This window comes from Terrapene carolina, unplaced genomic scaffold, assembly GCF_002925995.2.
Source record: "Terrapene carolina triunguis isolate 2854851 unplaced genomic scaffold, T_m_triunguis-2.0 Scaffold34265, whole genome shotgun sequence".
NCBI lineage: Eukaryota > Metazoa > Chordata > Testudines > Emydidae > Terrapene > Terrapene triunguis.
In genome coordinates this window covers 23,721-41,886 of record NW_020698616.1, presented here as the reverse complement: position 1 = coordinate 41,886, position 18,166 = coordinate 23,721, and the positions used below count along the sequence as shown (strand labels likewise).

Sequence of the window (18,166 nt, the reverse complement as noted above, 5' to 3'; positions counted from 1 at the left end):
TTTACAGATTCAGACTAACACGGCTACCCCTCTGATATAATTATTAGTGACATTAGAGGTGCATGTATCTTATTAACTCTGTTTCCTAAACCTCCAGGAAGAAATCCCATCCTAAACCAGGCTGGCCGGCACCGGCTGTGATTTGGGGGGCGTGTGATAAATAAAGTGTGTGGCTCCCTTTGATGGATACCCAGCCAGCCAGTTAGCTGTAAAATCCCTCTTGGTAGCTGTTCTCTGGTTGCTTTACCTGTAAGGGTTAAAAAAGTCCCCCAGGTAAAGAAAAGGGCTTGTGGACTCCTCTGTGCTAACCCCAGATGCTTTTGTTTGCTTGTAACCTTTGAGTTGAACCCCCAAGACAGCTATTTTGGGTGCTTAATTTTTGGAATTGCTCTTTTAAAATCTAGCAAAAGCCTAAGTTCCAGTTGTATTTCTTCGTCTTTGTTTTTAATAAAATTTACCTTTTTAATGAACAGGATTGGATTTTTGGTGTCCTAAGAGGTTTGGGCATGTTGTTTGATTAGCTGGTAGCCACAGCTAATTTCCTTTGTTTTCTTTCTCACCTCTTCCCCAGAGGGGTGTGTGTGAAAGGGCTTGAGGGTACCCCACAGGGAGGAATTCCCAAGTGCTCCTTCCTGGGTCCAAGGGGTCTTTTTGCATTTGGGTGGTGGCAGCATTTACCGAGCTAAGGTCAGGGAAAAGCTGTAACCTTGGGAGTTTAATAGAAGCCTGGAGTGGCCAGTATTAATGTTTAGAATCCTTGTGGGCCCCACTTCTGCACTCGGCGTGCCAGAGTGGGGATTCAGCCTTGACAAGGGGAGAAAAGAGAGAGAAGGCCAGAGGGGAAGGGAAGGACGGAGGGAAGTGGTGACTGGGGGAAATGGTGAGTAGGCCGTAAGGGGTTTCTCTGCTGGGGTTTCCTCTCCTCCACCTCCCACAGTTCTTCCCATCCCCTCCCCTTCCCCTCAGCACCAAGCCCTCAGTGACCCTGTTCTGTGCCCTCCTCCTCACTCCCAGCACAGAGCCTCCAATGCCCCTTACCCGTCTGTCCTCCCATGCAGAGCCTCCAAAGGCCCCTACCTGCCTCTCTAGTGCAAAGGGTCCAGCACCCCTTCTCTGCCCCCACACTGTGCAGAGGCCCCCACCCCTTCCTTGCCCCTCCCCTCCGGCACAGAGCCCCCAGCGCCCCTTACCCAGGCTGCTCGCCGTCACCTCCCACTGGAAGGTTTTCCCTTCGTCTGCACAGAGGCAGCTGGTGTAGGCGCCGTCCTCGCCCGCCAGCACCTGGAACTGCGCAGACTCTGCCAGCGTCACTCGCACCTGTGGGGCCCAACACGAGATCCCCCTTAGGGCTGTGGGGGACGCGCTCACACGCGCCAGCTCCAGCTGAGATGTGACCCCTCTGGGGCTCAGGCCCCCTCACCGCGATGTGCTGACCCCAGTGGTCACAGGGTCACAGCTAGTGACTGCCGGTGCCACTCGCCGGCCTGTGCCGCTGCCCAGCTCCCCAGCCCCAGGTCACCAGCCCCAGCAGCTCCAGCAGTTCAGCCCGGGGCGGCGCTCACCTGGATGCACTGCTGCAGGTAGTTGAAGACGGTGGCCTTTAGGGCGAAGGCCTCTCCCCGGATCACGGAGTACGGCAAGGCCAGCTCCACAAAGAAGGGTTTGAAGGCCGTGAAGGTGGCCATGGCGGAGAGCCCAAAGCCCACCTCGGCCGTGCAGAACATCCCAGCTTTCCACTCCGTGATGGTGTCGGGCACCGAGACTGGGATGTCCTTGGAACCCACCTCACTGGGCCGGGACAGACACAAACAGAGCGTCAGACACGCGGCCGCCCCGTGGGAAGCACCCAGAAGCACGGCCACCGGAGACATCGCTGCCCGACCCTCTGCTGGGCTGGGGCCCTGGGCCGGTGGCACAGAAACAGGCCAATCTCAGACAGCAGAGAGGGGAAGAGCTGTCAGTGCCCCCCTCTTGTCCCCTCCTCCGCCCACGCCAGCTAGCGCAGGATCCTTCCTTGCCCTGGGACTCTCCGGGCTCGGCTCAATGTTCCACGGGATGGGGATCCCCCCTTCTGCAGTCAGACAGATCTCCCTGTCAGGGGGCTATTCCTGGGTGTCAGCCTGAATTCCCCCTGCTCGGGATCCCCTGCCCCTCCCAATTGTACCCCATGTGCCACCCTCCATGCCCCCTTCCTGGGGGTTCAAACCCCTCCCATGTTCTCAGTGTTGGAGCTTCCAGGCACCGCATGGGAATGACAACACCACGAAGGGCAATGGGGCCAGGATGATAAACCCCCTGCCGACCGCGACAGGGTGCAGGGAGGGGCTGGCGCGAACCCCGCTCTGCTGGTGAGACACAGGGTCTCAGTGCTGCCCCGGTTCCCAGCCCTCTCCCCCGCTCTGTGGGTTCATTACATCTGTAAAGAGACGAATCCCACGAGCTTGGGGGCTTGTTATTCCCTGTTGCTGTGCTGGGTTCCTCTCCGCTGGCAAGAGGGCACAGGAACCAGCCCCACACGGGCAGCCAGCCCTCCCCCAGCCAGTGCGCTGCCTCTGGGAGCTGCTGCTTTCGAGGGTCTGGCCTGGAGGTCGCTCCGCAGGGACGGTCTGTGACAGCTCCTCACTCACCCCACAGGCACCAGGTCCCACAGCCATGTCTCTGGGAAATACGCACGTGGCGCTGGCTCCTCCTGGGTGCTGGGTTCCGGCACGGGCCGGGCATTGCTCACTGGGGTCGCTGCTGCACTATCTACACTTGCCTCCATGTTCTCAGGGGTCATGACTAGAAAAGATGCAAAGGGGTTGAGGGAACCCCACACTGTATTGGGGGCAAATCCAGGCGATGATTGACGTGTGTTTACCTGTAAAGTCTCAATATTTGGGGACATTTTGGGGACTGGATGTGGCACTGACCCCTGCCCAGATGTGACCTGAACTGGGAGCAGCCAGTGGCAGGGCTGGGGCTGGACGGGGGTCAGGCTGTGGGTGCCCTAGATGCAGCACACACTAGTAGGGGGAAAAACAGCAACAGAAAATGTGGAAATGGCAGAGGTGCTTAATGACGTCTTTGTTTCGGTTTTCACCAAGAAGGTTGGTGGTGATTGGACGTCTAACATAGTGAACACCAGTGAAAATGAGGTAGGATCAGAAGAGGCTAAAATAGGGGAAGAACAAGTTAAAAATTACTTAGACAAGTTAGATGTCTTCAAGTCACCATGGCCTGATGAAATGCATCCCAGAATATTCAAAGAGCTGACTGAGGAGATAGCTGAGCCATTAGCGATTATCTTTGAAAAGTCATGGGAGACAGGAGAGATTCCCGAAGACTGGAAAGTGGCATGATATTTGCCCATCTATAAAAAGGGAAATAAGGACAACCCAGGGAGTTACAGACCAGTCAGCTTAACTTCTGTACCCGGAGAGATAATGGGGCAAATAATTAAGCAATCAATTTGCAAACACCTAGAAGATAATAAGGTGATAAGTAACAGTCAGCATGGATCTGTCAAGAACAAACATGTCAAACCAACCTGATAGCTTTCTTTGACAGGGTAACAAGCCTTGTGGATAGGAGGGAAGCAGTAGATGTGGTATATCTTGACTTTCGTAAAGCTGTCTCACATGACCTTCTCATAAACAAACTAGGGAAATGCAACCTAGATGGAGCTACTATAAGGTATGTGCATAACTGGTTGGAAAACCGTTCCCAGAGAGTAGTTATCAGTGGTTCACAGTCATGCTGGAAGGGCATAACAAGTGGGGTCCCGCAGGGATCGGTTCTGGGTTCTGTTCTGTTCAATATCTTTGTCAATGATTTAGATAATGGCATAGAGAGTACACTTATAAAGTTTCTGGACAATACCAAGCTGGGAGGGGTTGCAAGTGCTTTGGAGGACAGGATTATAATTCAAAATGATCTGGACAAACTGAAGAAATGGTCTGAAGTAAATGGGATGAAATTCAATAAGGACAAATGCAAAGTATCCACTTAGGAAGGAACAACCAGTTGCACACACACAAAATGGGAAATGACTGCCTAGGAAGGAGTACTGCAGAAAGGGTTCTGGAGTGTCATAGTGGACCACAAGCTAAATATGAGTCAACAGTGTAACACTGTTCCAAAAGAAGTGAACATCATTCTGGGATGTATTCGCAGGAGAGTTGTAAGTAAGACACAAGAAGTAATTCTTCCGCTCTACTCCGCGCTGATTAGCCCTCAACTGGAGTATTGTGTCCAGTTCTGGGCGCCACATTTCAGGAAAGATGTGGAGAAATTGGAGAAAGTCCTGAGAAGAGCAACAAAAATTATTACAGGTCTAGAAAACATGAGCTATGAGGGAAGATTGAAAAATTGGGTTTGTTTAGTCTGGAAAAGAGAAGACTGAGAGGGGACATGATAACAGTTTTCAAGTACATAAAAGGTTGTTACAAGGAGGAGGGAGAAAAATTGTTCTTCTTAACCTCTGAGGATAGCACAAGACGCAATGGGCTTAAATTGCAGCAAGGGAGGTTTAGGTTGGACATTAGGAAAAAGTTCCTCTCAGGGTGGTTAAGCACTGGAATAAATTGCCTAGGGAGGTTGTGGAATCTCCATCATCGGAGACTTTTAAGAGCAGGTTAGACAAACACCTGTCAGGGATGGTCTAGTTAATCCTTAGTCCTGCCACGAGTGCCGGGGACTGGACTAGATACCTCTCGAGGTCCCTTCCAGTCCTATGATTCAGCACATGGGCGGGAGCCAGGGAGTCCTGAGCTCAGTCCCAGCTCTGCCCCGAGCAGCGTTAAGGGTACGTTGCACTCCCAGAGCCCTGCACAAAGAGCCGCTAGCCAGGCAGGTCAAATCATTAGCCACACTGAGCAGCTGGGACATGGAGGCCTAGGGAGGCTCAGTGCATTTCTACCGCAACCATCGAGCACGAGTGGGCATTGCAGGACCCCATGTGATCGCCTCCATAACACCCAGCTTGACTCTCAGATCCCAGGGCAGCGCGTGGGGCTGGAGCTAGAAAAGCCATCAGTCTCCGTGTGAAGCGAGTGTATCTGGGCTGGAGTCACTGAGAGACAGGCAAGGAGCCGGGCAATACCGTGGTTACCACCACTTGGCACAGTGTGATTAGCATGTGTATTGGGGTGGTGCCCGCAGGAGGTCGGGCACCGTCCCTCCACAGGCAGCTGCAGGCCCTGCCTCAAAGAGCCTCCAGCCGAAGGGGGAGGAGCAGAGCTGAATTGGAAGGGTCAGATGATCACGTGTGCCCAGCTCCCACTGAGAACCCTGGAGAAACCCTCCCACCCCGGCCCCATTGAGAACAATGGAGAATCCCCACCAGGATCAGAACCCAGGTTCCAGGCCCGATCTATGAGCCCACAGGGCCGTCTCCGCTCAGAGGGCAGAGAGGGCATTTGGAATTGCTGATCAAGAGAGATGGAAGTGCCCAGTCCACTGACCTGGTGAGGACAATGCGGGGCCCCACCAGACAGGCGAGGTTAGGACAGCACGACGTGTTATAAAGTGTTTATGTTCACAGGGCTCCTTGGTGTTGGTGTTGGTGAGAATTTTCAAAGCCGCATCCTGGGTGAGAAGGAAGACAGAGGAAAAAGCATCAGGAGCTGCTAAAAGAGGGGACTGTGGCATCATACTTTCGCATTTCTCCTCCCCCACCTATGCTGGAAACAACAAGAACGCTGGGAGGACAAAGACTTCAGCTGAGGAGACTGGTCCCAGGCGTAAAAGGGGAAGCCTGTGTGTTAAGAACTGTAACCTCTAGTGTGGTGAGAAAACTGCTTGATCCAAATACTGCCTAGTGTAATAAGGTTTAAGATCTAGACTGTGCACTTACCTTTTATTTTCTTTGGTAACGATCTCTGACCTTTTGTGCCCACCACTTATAATCACTTAATCACTATCTTTCTGTAGTTAATGAATCTGTTTTATATTTTACAGAAAACAGGGTGTTTTGGTTGAAGTCTTGGGAAATCTCAGCTGAGGTTATAAAGGCTGGTGTGTGTCCTCTCCACATCGAGGGAGGGGTGGGCTGGGTAATAAACTTACACTGGCCAGGCTTCTGACCAGGGTAAGATGGTACAGTTCCGAGGTGCAAGGCGAGGGGCTTGGGAGATTGGCTGGTGCCTTTCTCTGTATGATTCGTATGCGGCTCTGGGAGCATTCATGCAATCTAGCTGGGTGGGGGGCTCCACATGCTGTTGTGCTGAGTGATCACAGCGCCTGGAGGGGTTTGCTGCTTGTTACTAGCAAAGCACTGTGAGAGACAGCCCAGGCTGGAGAGTGAAGGGGGCACAGCAGTATCCCAGTTCCAGGGTGTACCGGGGATCCCATCACACAGAGCTGTGCCTGCGACAGGAGGAGAGAGGCCCGTGAACCTCAAAGGGTCCAGTCTGCTGCCGTCCAGCCCTGAGCAGCCTGCTTGGATTCTCCTAATTGGGTGCTGGAGGCTTTGTTCTTCCCTCTGCTCCATGCTCGTTTCCTTGGCAACCCCCTGCAGGAACGGCAGCGTCTGCACGTGGCTCTTACAGCCCTTGAAAATGTCGCCCTCAACCCCAGATTTCAGTCTCGGGCAAAACTGCCAAATGGAGCCGCTGCAGAGCTCGGCTCACTGTGACACCAGACTGCCTGCAAACCCACTGGCTCCACGGAGCCCCAGCCTGGCTGCACATGTGCCTCCCACTCTCTGGGCTCAGTTCAGGTTGCCCCCCCCCCCAATCAGGGCAAACAGCATGATGAGAACTGGGTGGTCGTGTAAACCCATTTTATGAGGGGGGCTGTATCTTGGGCCCCCCACTCAAATGACCCCCCATGTGGCCCACTAGCCCCACCCTGTCCTGCCATGAGGCACAGCATATCTCAGGCCAGGCTGTGGATGTCAGAGCACTCAGACACTCCTCTTTAAACAGCCAGCGACACTCAACCTCCGCTCGAGCAGAGCTGCCGCCCCCCTGCAATGTGCAGCACCCGCCCATGGGGCCGGCCGCGCTCCCCGAGCTCCCCCGCGGCAGCATCTGTCTGGTCCCCTGGTGCCCAGAACCCAACGCCCCCGCCCGCCTGGGGAACAGTTCTGGGGAGTGCCTTGGCCACCGGGCAGCCCCTAGATGCCGCGGTGCGCGCGGTGCTGGGTGCCATGGGCAGCACGCTCACTGTACGGGCACTGGCAGGGGGAGGGCGGGTCCCGGCCCATTTCACTATGGCCGTCTGACTGGGCTTCCAGGCCCTGGGCAGGCTGCCAGCACTCAGAGCAGCCCCCAGTTGGGACAGAGCCGCGGTCTCCTGACTCCCAGCCCCTGAGAGCTTTGGGAGGACGTCGTCCATCCCTCTCTCTGGCGGGGCAAGATACCATCACCCCCACCTCCTCTGCACCCATCCCCCCACCCCCTCCTTGTCCCCTCCGCACCCATCCCCCACCCCTCCTTGTCCCCTCCGCACCCATCCCCCCACCCCCTCCTTGCCCCCTCTGCGCCCATCCCCCACCCCCTTCTTACCCCCTCTGCACCCATCCCCCACCCCCTCCTTGCCCCCTCTGCACATTTCACTCAGGTGGCTTCCTCCTCCTCCAGGCTGCCTGGGACGGGCAGGGGAGCACTGGGAGCACCAGAGGCACCGTCTCCGGGAGCTCCATTCCCACACCCAGTGCCACCGCAGGTCCTGCTGGCCGGGAGGAGCCATTTCAGGAAAATCCTGCTCTGCCCCTGTGGCCCCAGGCTGGAGCAGGCTCAGTCGCTCTGTGGCGAAGGTGCGCGCAGGCCGGTCGGCACGTAGGAGGGGATGGAGCAGGCGCGGTGCAGAGGGATTCCTCGCAGAATAATGCTGCCAAACTCCAAGCCTCTGCTGGGCATGTGGGTCCTGCCATTCCCAGGGGCTTCCCAATCAGCCAAATGGGGCTGCAAGTCATGGGAAAGGCAAAGGGCACCTCCCTGACCCCAGGGCGACCTCCTGGCCAAGGGTCAAGTCTCTGCTCCGAGGCAGGGAGCTTCTCAATTAAACAGCTTCATTTTATCATGGGAAAACCGAGTATTTTCCCCACCTCCCTTTCTGAGCAACTGCTGAGCCGCGTTAGCTGAAACACCTCAGAAAGTTCAGCCTGAGGCCGACCCCTGGCTGGGGAAATTTCAACCCCAACCGTTTCAGTCTGACAAAGTTACAAGAACATTAGAGGAGTGAAGTTCTGGAATAGCCTTCCAAGGGGAGTAGAGGGGTCAAAACACATATCTGGCTTCAAGACTAAGCTTGATAAGTTTATGGAGGGGATGGGATGGTGGGATAGTGTAATTTTGGCAATTAATTGATCTTTGATTATTAGTGGTAAATATGCCTGTGACGTTATTGACATAATCTGGGACCATATAGAACATGGTTGCAACCAAAGTCCTGTAGTGGCACCAAATCTTTTATAAAGGGGGTCAAATGAGGTGTCTAAGACAAGGTTATGGTTTGTTGGTTATGATTATGCTGTCTATATGTGTGTATCAGTTTTGTAATTGAAGTTATGAATATTGGCTCTATACTGTCTGTATTTCAAACTTATGCTATGCTTCTGGGAGATATCCCAGAGAAGTTGGTGTTAGCTCTGCCTAGCCTGCTTGATGGCCCATTAAGGACCCTCAGCTATACAATTGACCCATTGAGAGAAGACAAATACGCCTTGCAACTCCGCAAAGTATGCAGGGACTGGCCCATGTGACTCCAGACTCCATTTTGCTGTAATTTTCCACAGTAAGAACAAAGAGGTGATCTTACACCTGGAAAGGACTATAAAAGGCTGATGCCTCATCTCCATCTTGTCTTCAATCCTGCTTCTTACCTCTGGAGGGACTTCGCTACAAACTGAAGCTCTACGCCAGGGGTCGGCAACCTACGGCACGTGTGCCAAACACAGCACTCGAGCCGATTCTGAGTGGTGCGCAGCTCCCTGCCACGGTCCCGGCCCCTGCCCCACTGAGCCCCCCCTCCCACTGCTCTGCCCTGCGGGGGCAGGAGGCAGAAGCTTGGTTCTGCGGCAGCCAAGCTTCTCTCCTCCCCCGCTTCTTCCCCCAGCGGTGCTTTCCTGCCCCTCCTCCTCTCCGCCCTGCGCCAATCAGCTGATGGCCCTAGCAAGGGGGAGGGGGAAGAGCAGCAGCGTGCACACAGCTCCGTAGAGGAGGCAGAGAGAGGTAGGGACAGAGCCTGGGGGAAAGGGGTGGAACAGGGCATATCCCTTCCAGCCCCCTGCCATGAGCCGCTCAGGGCAGGAGGATGGGAGCACCCCCATGAGTCAAGCACCCCAGCCTTCTGCCCTGAACCCCCCACCCCAACACACACCCAGCCTTCTGCCCTGCACCCCCCACTCCCCCAGCCCTCTGCCCTGAACCCCCCCACACTCAGCCTTCTGCCCTGCACCACCCACTCCCCACACCCAGCCCTGACTCTTGAACCCCTCCCCACACCCAGCCTTCTGCCCTGCACCCCCATACCCCCAGCCCTCTGCCCTGACCCTTGAACCCCTCCCCACACCCAGCCCTCTGCCCTGCACCCCCACACCCCAAGACACACCCAGCCTTCTGCCCTGTACCCCCACAGCCCCATCCCTCTGCCCTGACCCTTGAACTCCTCACCACACCCAGCCTTCTGCCCTGCACCCCGCACACACCCCAGCCCTCTGCCCTGATCCCTGAACCCCCATACATACCCCAGCCTTCTGCCCTGATCCCTGAAACACCCCCCCCCCAGGTCTGGGGTCCCGGCCATAGGCCCTGCTCAGCCCGCTGCCGGCCTAGGTGAACAGAACCCCAGGCTGGCAGCGAGCTGAGCAGGCTGGTGGCCTAAGATCAGCATTTTAATTTAATTTTAAATGAAGCTTCTTAAACATTTTGAAAACCTTGTTTACTTTACATACAATAGTTTAGTTATATATTATAGACTTATAGAAAGAGACCTTCTAAAAACCTTAAAATGTATTATCGGCACGCGAAACCTTAAATTAGAGTGAATATATGAAGACTCGGCACACCACTTCTGAAAGGTTGCCTACCCCTGCTCTACACAAAGGACTGAATGACCCATCCCAGCTGTGGATGTATTCCCGAGACTTGATTTTAAACCTGCAGTTTATTCTATCACTGCTACAAGCCTAAACCAAGAACTTTGCCATTACTGTATGTAATTGATTCCATTTAACCAATTCTAACTCTCATCTATATCTTTTTCCTTTTATGAATAAACCTTTAGATTTTAGATTCTAAAGGACTGACAACAGTGTGATTTGTGGGTAAGATCTGATTTGTATATTGACCTGGGCCTGGGGCTTGATCCTTTGGGATCAGGAGAACCTTTTTTCTTTTACTGGGGTATTGGTTTTCATAACCATTTGTCCCCATAACGAGTGGCACTGGTGGTGATACTGGGAAACTGGAGTGTCTGAGGGAATTGCTTGTGTGACTTGTGGTTAGCCAGTGGGGTGACACCAAAGTCCTCTTAGTCTGGCTGGTTTGGTTTGCCTTAGAGGTGGAAAAACCCCAGCCTTGGGCTGTAACTGCCCTATTTAAGCAATTTGACCTGAATTGGCACTCTCAGTTGGGTCCCGCCAGAACCAGCATTGTTACAATGCCCAATGGCCTGTGATGGGATGTTAGATGGGGTGGGATCTGAGTTACTACAGAGAATTCTTTCCTGGGTGTCTGGCTGGTGAGTCTTGCTCACATGCTCAGGGTTTAGCTGATCACCATATTTGGGGTCGGGAAGGAATTTTTCCCCAGGGCAGATTGGCAGAGGCCCTGGGGGGTTTTCGCCTTCCTCTGCAGCGTGGGGCACGGGTCACTTGCTGGAGGATTCTCTGCACCTTGAAGTCTTTAAACCACGATTTGAGGACTTCAATAACTCAGACATAGGTCAGGGGTTTGTTACAGGAGTTAGTGGGTGAGATTCTGTGGCCTGCGTTGTGCAGGAGGTCAGACTAGATGATCATAATGGTCCCTTCTGACCTTAAAGTCTATGACTCTATGAGTCTCTGAAAACTTCTAACAGGAAGTGCCAGAGAACCGTAAGTGGAGGTGGCGCTGCCAACCCTGCAGGTAATACCCCTGTGCCCAGGAGTGGGGCGGGATGGGGCATTCCTGCTCCCTGGATACGCCGGGGATCTGTCCCAGGGCCTGGGCCGTGTCTGAAGGTGGCTGGGGAGGTGTATCCCAGGCCTCAGTTTGCTAGGAGCATCCCTGAGGATTCACTAGAACAGGCCGGACTGTTTGGTGGGATTCGCCCCTGGATGCCAGCAGCTCTGGGCACATCGGAGCCAGTTTAGTCCTTTCAAGCTACAGAGGAGTGTGAGGCCTGGCCAGGCCCAACCCTACCTTAAACAGGTGGTAGGCATCATGCCGAGGGGGAGTCCAGCTGCTAGTCCCTCTGCGACACCTCCACTGGTCACCTAAGGCGCGGCAGTGATGAACTGGAGCTTGAGGCTGGGGAGGATCATAACATGGCTCAGGCTCTTGCACTGCGTCAGGATAGCCTCCTTGGGGAAAATCGGGGAGCAGGTTATAGGCCTAAAGACAAAACACAGACGACATCAGGCATGAAACCAAGACACGAGCTACCCCAGAGCCAGCTCCTGCCCCTCCTCCCACTAACACATCACCCCACAAACCTCCGCTCTTGCCCCAGACTCATCTCTAGCCTGGACACCTCCCCCCACCCTGCCCAGCCCCCATCCCCATCCCCCAGGTGGGCGTCTGTCCCTGCACTGCCCCCCCCAACCCTAGGAGAGGGACCCGTGGATCCCAACGCCCTGGGAGAACCTGGGGCAGGGGGAGGGCAGGTGCCGCTTCTCGCCATGTGCAGAGCCCGTGAGCCCCTGGACGGCAGGCGCCAGCGATGGGCCGAGTGCGATTCCGTATCCACCCGGGGAAGGGACAACTCCCACAATGCACCTGGCCAGTTGTTCCCTGCTGTACATGGGGGCAGGGAATTCTCCTGCCCCCACCCCTGGGGACCAGCTCTGCCGTGGAGAGCGAGCTCCGGTTACCCCGGCTATTATCTCAGCTCCGAGCTCCATGTTCCCAGCCGGAGCCGGGGTGAGGGGGTGCTGGTAGGGGGGGCACTGCAAGGGCTGATGGGAGAACAGGCAAGGCAGGCAGGGACCCCCCAGAGTTAGGGGCTGTCAAGTGCCATGGGAGCAGCCCCCAGACCGGGGAGAGGCGGCCTCGAGGGGTGTCCCCCAGCAGCCGTGCATCGCCCCTCCCTGCGAGGGGGGAGGACTCGTCGGGAGGGGCCGGGCGAGGGGCCGGGCGAGCAGCCGAGCTGCTCTGGACTCACCATGTGGACGCTGAGCTCGGCCTCGGGCTTCATGAGCAGCACGCTCTGATCCACGGCGCGGACGGCGCACAGGGACCCGGGAGCAGCCTGCACCCGCAGCTGGAGCTCTGAGCCCGGCAGGGCCCGGTCCTGCGAGAAGGCCAGCTTCACCTGGTGAGGCACAGGGCGTCACAGGGGAGGGGGAGAGAGACCCCCAGGGGCAGGAGGAGACAGGCCCGGGCAGGGGCGGGGGCAGGCACCGAGTGTCACTCTGGCACCAGGCCCCGCTGGCTGAAGGGCTGGGGCTTTGGGGATCACTGTTGGGTGTGGGGGGTCGAGGCAGCCCAGGCTCATTCAGTGCCCCCGTGGGACGGCTCAGGGAGCTGCAGTTATTCATAGACACCCCGTGGCGGGGGGAGGGGGTAGGAGGTGCAGGGTGGGAGGGATACAACAGGATCGCCTGCCCCACCAGCTAAAATTCATGAATCAGACCCCCGAAAAGTCCTGAGATTCTGGAGGAGGACGAAGCCCTGGGCTGCAGTCTGTCCTCTGGCTTGTCCGCTCCCAGCCTCCCCCCCTCAGTGTGTCTGAAGACGCACAGCACTGCCCGGGGGGGGGTCGGCTGAAGGCTGAGCAATGAGGCCAGTACCAAGCAGATGCCAGTTGCTGGGGGGGGACAGACGCCATTGCCGAGGGGGGCATTGAAATGCCTCCGGGTAACAGTGCACTGCCTCCCCGGGCTGGGGGAAGGGAGGCAGAAGGGTCACACTTACCCCCGGGGCAGTGGGGTGAAGTGGGAGGGGGCAGAAGGACTCAGCCAGACCCCACAAGATGGAGGGGAGAGGTAGAGGAGGAATTCTGTATCTTTGCCTCCTTACTCCAAGAGGGGAAGGGCCTTCCCCCCAACTGACCCCTATGTGCAGTGGGGAGGGGGCTGACACTGGTCCCTGGTGAAAGCTTTTTCTCAATGACAGGGACGTGCCCCTGCCGGCTGCCCAGAGAGGGGAGCCCCAGCCTTCATGGAGGGAGTTTCTACTGCTCAGCTGGGTAAGAGTGGGAGCCGGCTGCCGGCCCAGAGGAGGAGAGGGGCCCCTCCCCTCATGACACTTGTGCCCCAGTCGACTGGAGGGGCAGCGGCCCCCTTAGAAGCCCTCTAAAGAAATATGGCCAGCTGGCCACCCCGCAAGCCTCCAGAGGGGAAGGGGGCTCAGACCATCATATCCCTGCCCCCCGCCCCAGGAATCTCCCAGGGTGAGCAGGGGCAGGCGCAGGTTGGAGGATGGGCAGTGGGTAGGGCTGAGGTGGCAGAAGTTCTGGGGGGTGGAGGAGCAAGTGGCTGCAGAGACTGGGGAGTGGGGAGGGCTCAGGGCAGCAGGTACCTGCCAGGGAGCCCAGAGTGGGCCGGGGAGGGGCCGGGTCCTGGCCAGTGGAATGGGAGGGACAGAAGCAGGAGCTCTGGGGAGCTGGGTACAGGGAGGCGAGGGGTGGGACAGGCAGGCAGCAGGTACCTGCTGGGCCCGGAGTGAGAGGCTGAGTCCGCGGGGGAAGCAGGGTGGGCTGGGGGAGGCAGGAAGGGTTTGGGGGAGCAGGTACTTGCTGGGGCCAGGGAGAGTGGAATGGGAGGAGGGCAGGGCAGGCACCTGCTCCTCCATTCTGCGGGGGCCAGAGCTCTTCCCGTCACCGCGGGAACGCCTGCAGGCAGGGGCGAAATGGCTAGTGATCAATTCACCAGAGCTGGCAATGACCCTGGTGCTGCTGTAAGGCTGGGGAAGGGAGGGGCTGGGGGCACCGAGCAATGCCCCTGCTCAGGGCTCCTGTTATGGGGCAGGGAGCGATTCCCCAACCCAGAGGCTCCTCGGCCCCGAGCCCCAGGCTCACCTTGTTCGGGAGGCACTTGGCCATGTGCAGACGGGCGCGGTCGGCAGCCATCTCACCATCGGGCAGCACCGTGTAACCCAGCACCTTGGCAGCGGGCGCCAGGTCAGCGCCGACGGGCAGCTCCACAGAGAAGGAGCCCTTCAGCCCTAGGGATGGTGGGAAACACTCAGGGGAAGTCAGGCCCAGCCAGCAGAGCCCCCTCCCCCAGCCCGGCCCCTGCTCAGGGGGCTCAAACCCCAGTTGCCCCCTGGGCACCCCCTAATTGCACAGACTCCTCCCCCGCTACTTACCAGCCCCCACCCTGAGGTCCAGCCCCTTGTGGATGATCCTGGCGATGGCTCCCTTGGCCACGACCTGCGGAGGAGGAGACGGGGGTCACTGAGCTGTGTGACGCTGTGTGGAATCTGGGAGACACTTTATGGTATTGTTGATACCAACATTAGAAAATTGCAGGGAATCTGACCAGATATGCCATGGAAGGTGTCTGTGAAAGTCGTGTGATTTGCCAAGTATGATGATCTTGTTTATATGTTTGTATCACCTTTGTATTGTGTTCTAGGTCTGTGTGGTACATGTGTATTTCAAAACTCAAGCTGTGGTTCCGGGTGACACCCCCAGACAGATTGGCATCAGCACTGCCGAGCCTGTTCGATGGCCCATCACGGGTCATCAGCCCGACAGTGAACCCATTGAAAGGAACTAGGGGCTACACCTTAGGAGTCAGCAAGGCATGTAGGGGCAGGCTGGTGGACAAAGAACTCTAAGGCTTTTCCTTGCCATGTGCTGTGCAGCTTGTGTTTGGGACAAAGGAAGTACCAGTCGCATGGCAAAAGGAATATAAAGGGCAGCTGCATCTTCTCCATTTTGTCTCCAGTCCTGCTTCTTACCTCTGGAGTAACTTTTCTACAAATGAAGCTCTGAACAAAGGACTGAACGACCCATCCAAGCTGTGGATTTGTTCCAGAGGGACTTTCAAGCCAGCAAACTCACCAGTACTGCTCAGAACCTGATATATGGACTTTGAAGTCTCTGTTTCTATGTGATTGTTTTACCATTTAACAACTCTCTTCTTGTTCTTTCTTTTTTCCTTATAAGAAACCTTTCGTTTCAGACACTAAAGGACTGGCTGGCAGCGTGGTATTTTGGGTAAGATCCAAACTAATATTGGCCTGGTGACATGGCTGACCCTTTGGGGTCAGAAGAACATTTTGTGTAGTGAGCAGAGGTTTTAAATGACTTCTCACTGTCCTGGACCTAGGTGCTGATTGGAGGCCAGAGAACTGGAATGCAGTAGAGGGGGCTGTGTGATTTCTTTTTTAGCTTCTAGATAACCAACGTGTGGGGGGGAATCAGGAGCAGTTTGCGACTGGTTGGTGAGTCCAAGTTCAGTGCGAAGCACCAGTTTTGGGAGAATCTGCTCTTCTTTTTACAGCCTGTCCTGACCTTGGCATTTGCAGTGAGGGCTGCCCCAGGCACACTGGGTCACAAGTTGATGCTATACAGGGGGCTGACAAATGCCCTGACGTGGGGATGGCTATGCAGGGTGGAGTCAGGGCAGGGTGTGGCCTCTCGTACCCATGGACTGAGTCAGCAGAGGTGGGGGAGCAAGAAAGAACATTCAGGCATGTATCCCATTCCCCAGCCCCCCCAGGCCAGCCAGCCCCCGCTCTGGGGCCAGATTGGAACCAGAGCCCCTAGTGGGGAAAGGGGAACAGCCCCGTCCTGATCTAGCCCCACCCTTGTAATTCAAAGGAACGGTTCTATTCCCCACTGGTCTGCTGTGGGGTCACAGCGCTGACTCGCACCTCATGCTCACACACACACACACACGCTTTAGTCTCCCAGGACGGGCTCACCAGGAAGATGAAATCCAGGCTCCTGGACCCCTTCCCCAGGGCCTCCCTAGCAATGACGTAATCCACCTGGAGCTGCTGGGCCTGGTCGCAGGGCAGCACCCCTCCCAGCGAGCGGATCTTCAGGAAACTCTGGCTCTTGGAGTAGAAGGGCTCCAGGTTACGATGGGCATCCAGATAACTGGGAGAGACTCTCCCATACACAAAGCTGTGATACACCTGCTTGAAGCACCCCTGGGGGATAGAGAGAGCGATGGGGCTTGCTGGGGAGCAGAGCACCCAGCACAGGACAGGAATGCAGCCGGGACAGGCCAGGCGCTGATGCTGCCGGCTGAGCTCACCCCCATGGCCCCTCGCCCTGCGTCCGTAAGAGCGACATGGAAAATCCCAGCGGTTCAAATGGGGCAGCCCGACATTGGCAATGGGGCAGCCCTTGAACTGAGCTGCCCGAAGGGGGCGACCTTCCTAACTAAACCCCACCCCAAATATTAATGAGAAGACAAGTGGTGGCACTAAGATGCCGTTTGCATCATCCCATTGATGGCTCTGCTGGTGGGTTCTGCGCCTCCCCCCCCCCACCCCCCACCGTCTGTCCTGGCTATTCAGTCTGCAGGAGCTTTGGGCAGGGGTGTTTGCTATGCTGAGCGTGTGCAGCACCCAGCACCATGGGGCCCCGATCCTGGCTGCTCCTTAGGCACCACCGTAATAAACATCAAAAATCACAGACACAACAACAGAGGCTGGAGTGTAGGGGACCCCACTGGGGCTTGGAGGCCCGTCACTTACCCTCAGAGTGACCCTCCTGGTCCAGCCAGAGGTGTCCAGCTCGAAGGAGGCTCTGCCAGACTCGTCAGTCAGGAAGGTCTGGTTCTTATTCTTATCTCCATAGCTAACAAAGAGCTGCAGCTTCTCATTCTTCAGCGCAGAGCCATCTGCCGCCTTCAGGAGCATCTGAGCCGGGAGAGAAAGGGGGAGACGCAGAACTCAAGGGAGCAGACTCCTGGGAGAGTGTTGCTCACTCGGGGCTGAAGAGCTGGCTGGGGGCAGAAAGGGACAATGCAATCCAGCCCTGAGATGCACTGGGGAAGCCCAGGGCTGGGATGGGGTGTTGGGGTGAGGACTGAGGGGCATTAGCAGATCTGGGAAGAAGTTGGGGCAGGACTGGAATAGCTGGGGGTGCTGGGGTGAGCACTGAGGAGTGACAGGTTGTCTCATCCCTTGACTGAGCCCTCCCTTGGGATGTGGGCTCTACAGTCCAACCGCCCCCAGGCCCTGAAAAGGACAGTTACCTGTTCCGTAACTGGCGTTCTTCGAGATGTGTTGCTCAAGTGTATTCCACTATAGGTTTGCGTGCTCGCCCCGTGCACCGGTGCCGGAAGTTTTCCCCTTAGCAGTATCCATAGTGGGGGAGCACTGCTGCGACCCCTGGCGTGGCGCTGGCATATCGCACCATAAAGGGGGCTGCATGCTCCCCCCACCCTCAGTTCCTTCTTGCCAGACAACTCCAACAGAGGGGAAGGAGGGCGGGACGTGGAATACACCTGAGCAACACATCTCGAAGAACACCAGTTACGGAACAGGTAATTGTGCTTTCTTCTTCAAGTGATTGCTCCTGTGTATTCCACAGTAGGTGACTCCAAGCTATACCTGACGGAGGTGGGTAGGAGTTTTAAGTGTTAAGTTTTAAGGGTTACCCAGGCAGAGCACCGCCCTACCAAACCCTGTGTCATCCCTTGTTTGGGAGACGATCGCATAGTGCGATGAGGTGTGGACAGAGGACCACGTAGGAGCCCTACGTATGTCCTGAATAGGGACGTGAGCCACATAGGCCGCTGATGAGGCTGAGGTCTCGTCGAATGAGCCTTCACAATGGGAGGCGGGGGAATCTAGGGATGGAATAATAGAGGCCAGGGACACCATGTGGAATTTGCAACGAACCAGAAACTGGTTGAGATTCCGCAGATCGAGGATGGGCCGAAGCCCGCCCTTCGCCTTCGGGATAAGGAAATACCTGGAGTAGGATCCCTTGCCCTGGAATTTCCGAGGTACCCTTTCCACAGCTCCCAGGGAGAGGAGCCGCTCTACCTCCTGGCGGAGGAGGAGGGAATGCTCCGGGTCCCCGGGCAGCTCCTGGGATGGAGGATGGTTGGGGGGGGGGGGGGGGG

At 56.5% G+C, this 18,166-nt stretch overlaps 1 protein-coding gene across 1 annotated transcript in view; it reads right to left on the bottom strand.

Moving 5' to 3' along the window:
- Positions 1-1,190: 1,190 nt before the first annotated feature.
- LOC112125676 (alpha-2-macroglobulin-like protein 1) overlaps positions 1,191-18,166 on the bottom strand; it is a gene marked incomplete at its 3' end in the record, with an annotated part of 25,981 nt that continues 9,005 nt past the window's right edge. The window contains exons 3-12 of the mRNA XM_026646170.2: positions 16,788-16,952; positions 16,005-16,235; positions 14,439-14,502; positions 14,149-14,294; positions 12,292-12,441; positions 11,331-11,522; positions 5,445-5,568; positions 2,628-2,781; positions 1,563-1,788; positions 1,191-1,317 (exon numbers count right to left, since the gene is read on the bottom strand). Of these exons, the coding sequence (XP_026501955.2) occupies positions 1,191-1,317; positions 1,563-1,788; positions 2,628-2,781; positions 5,445-5,568; positions 11,331-11,522; positions 12,292-12,441; positions 14,149-14,294; positions 14,439-14,502; positions 16,005-16,235; positions 16,788-16,952 (1,579 nt within the window). The remainder of the gene's footprint in view (positions 1,318-1,562; positions 1,789-2,627; positions 2,782-5,444; positions 5,569-11,330; positions 11,523-12,291; positions 12,442-14,148; positions 14,295-14,438; positions 14,503-16,004; positions 16,236-16,787; positions 16,953-18,166) is intronic.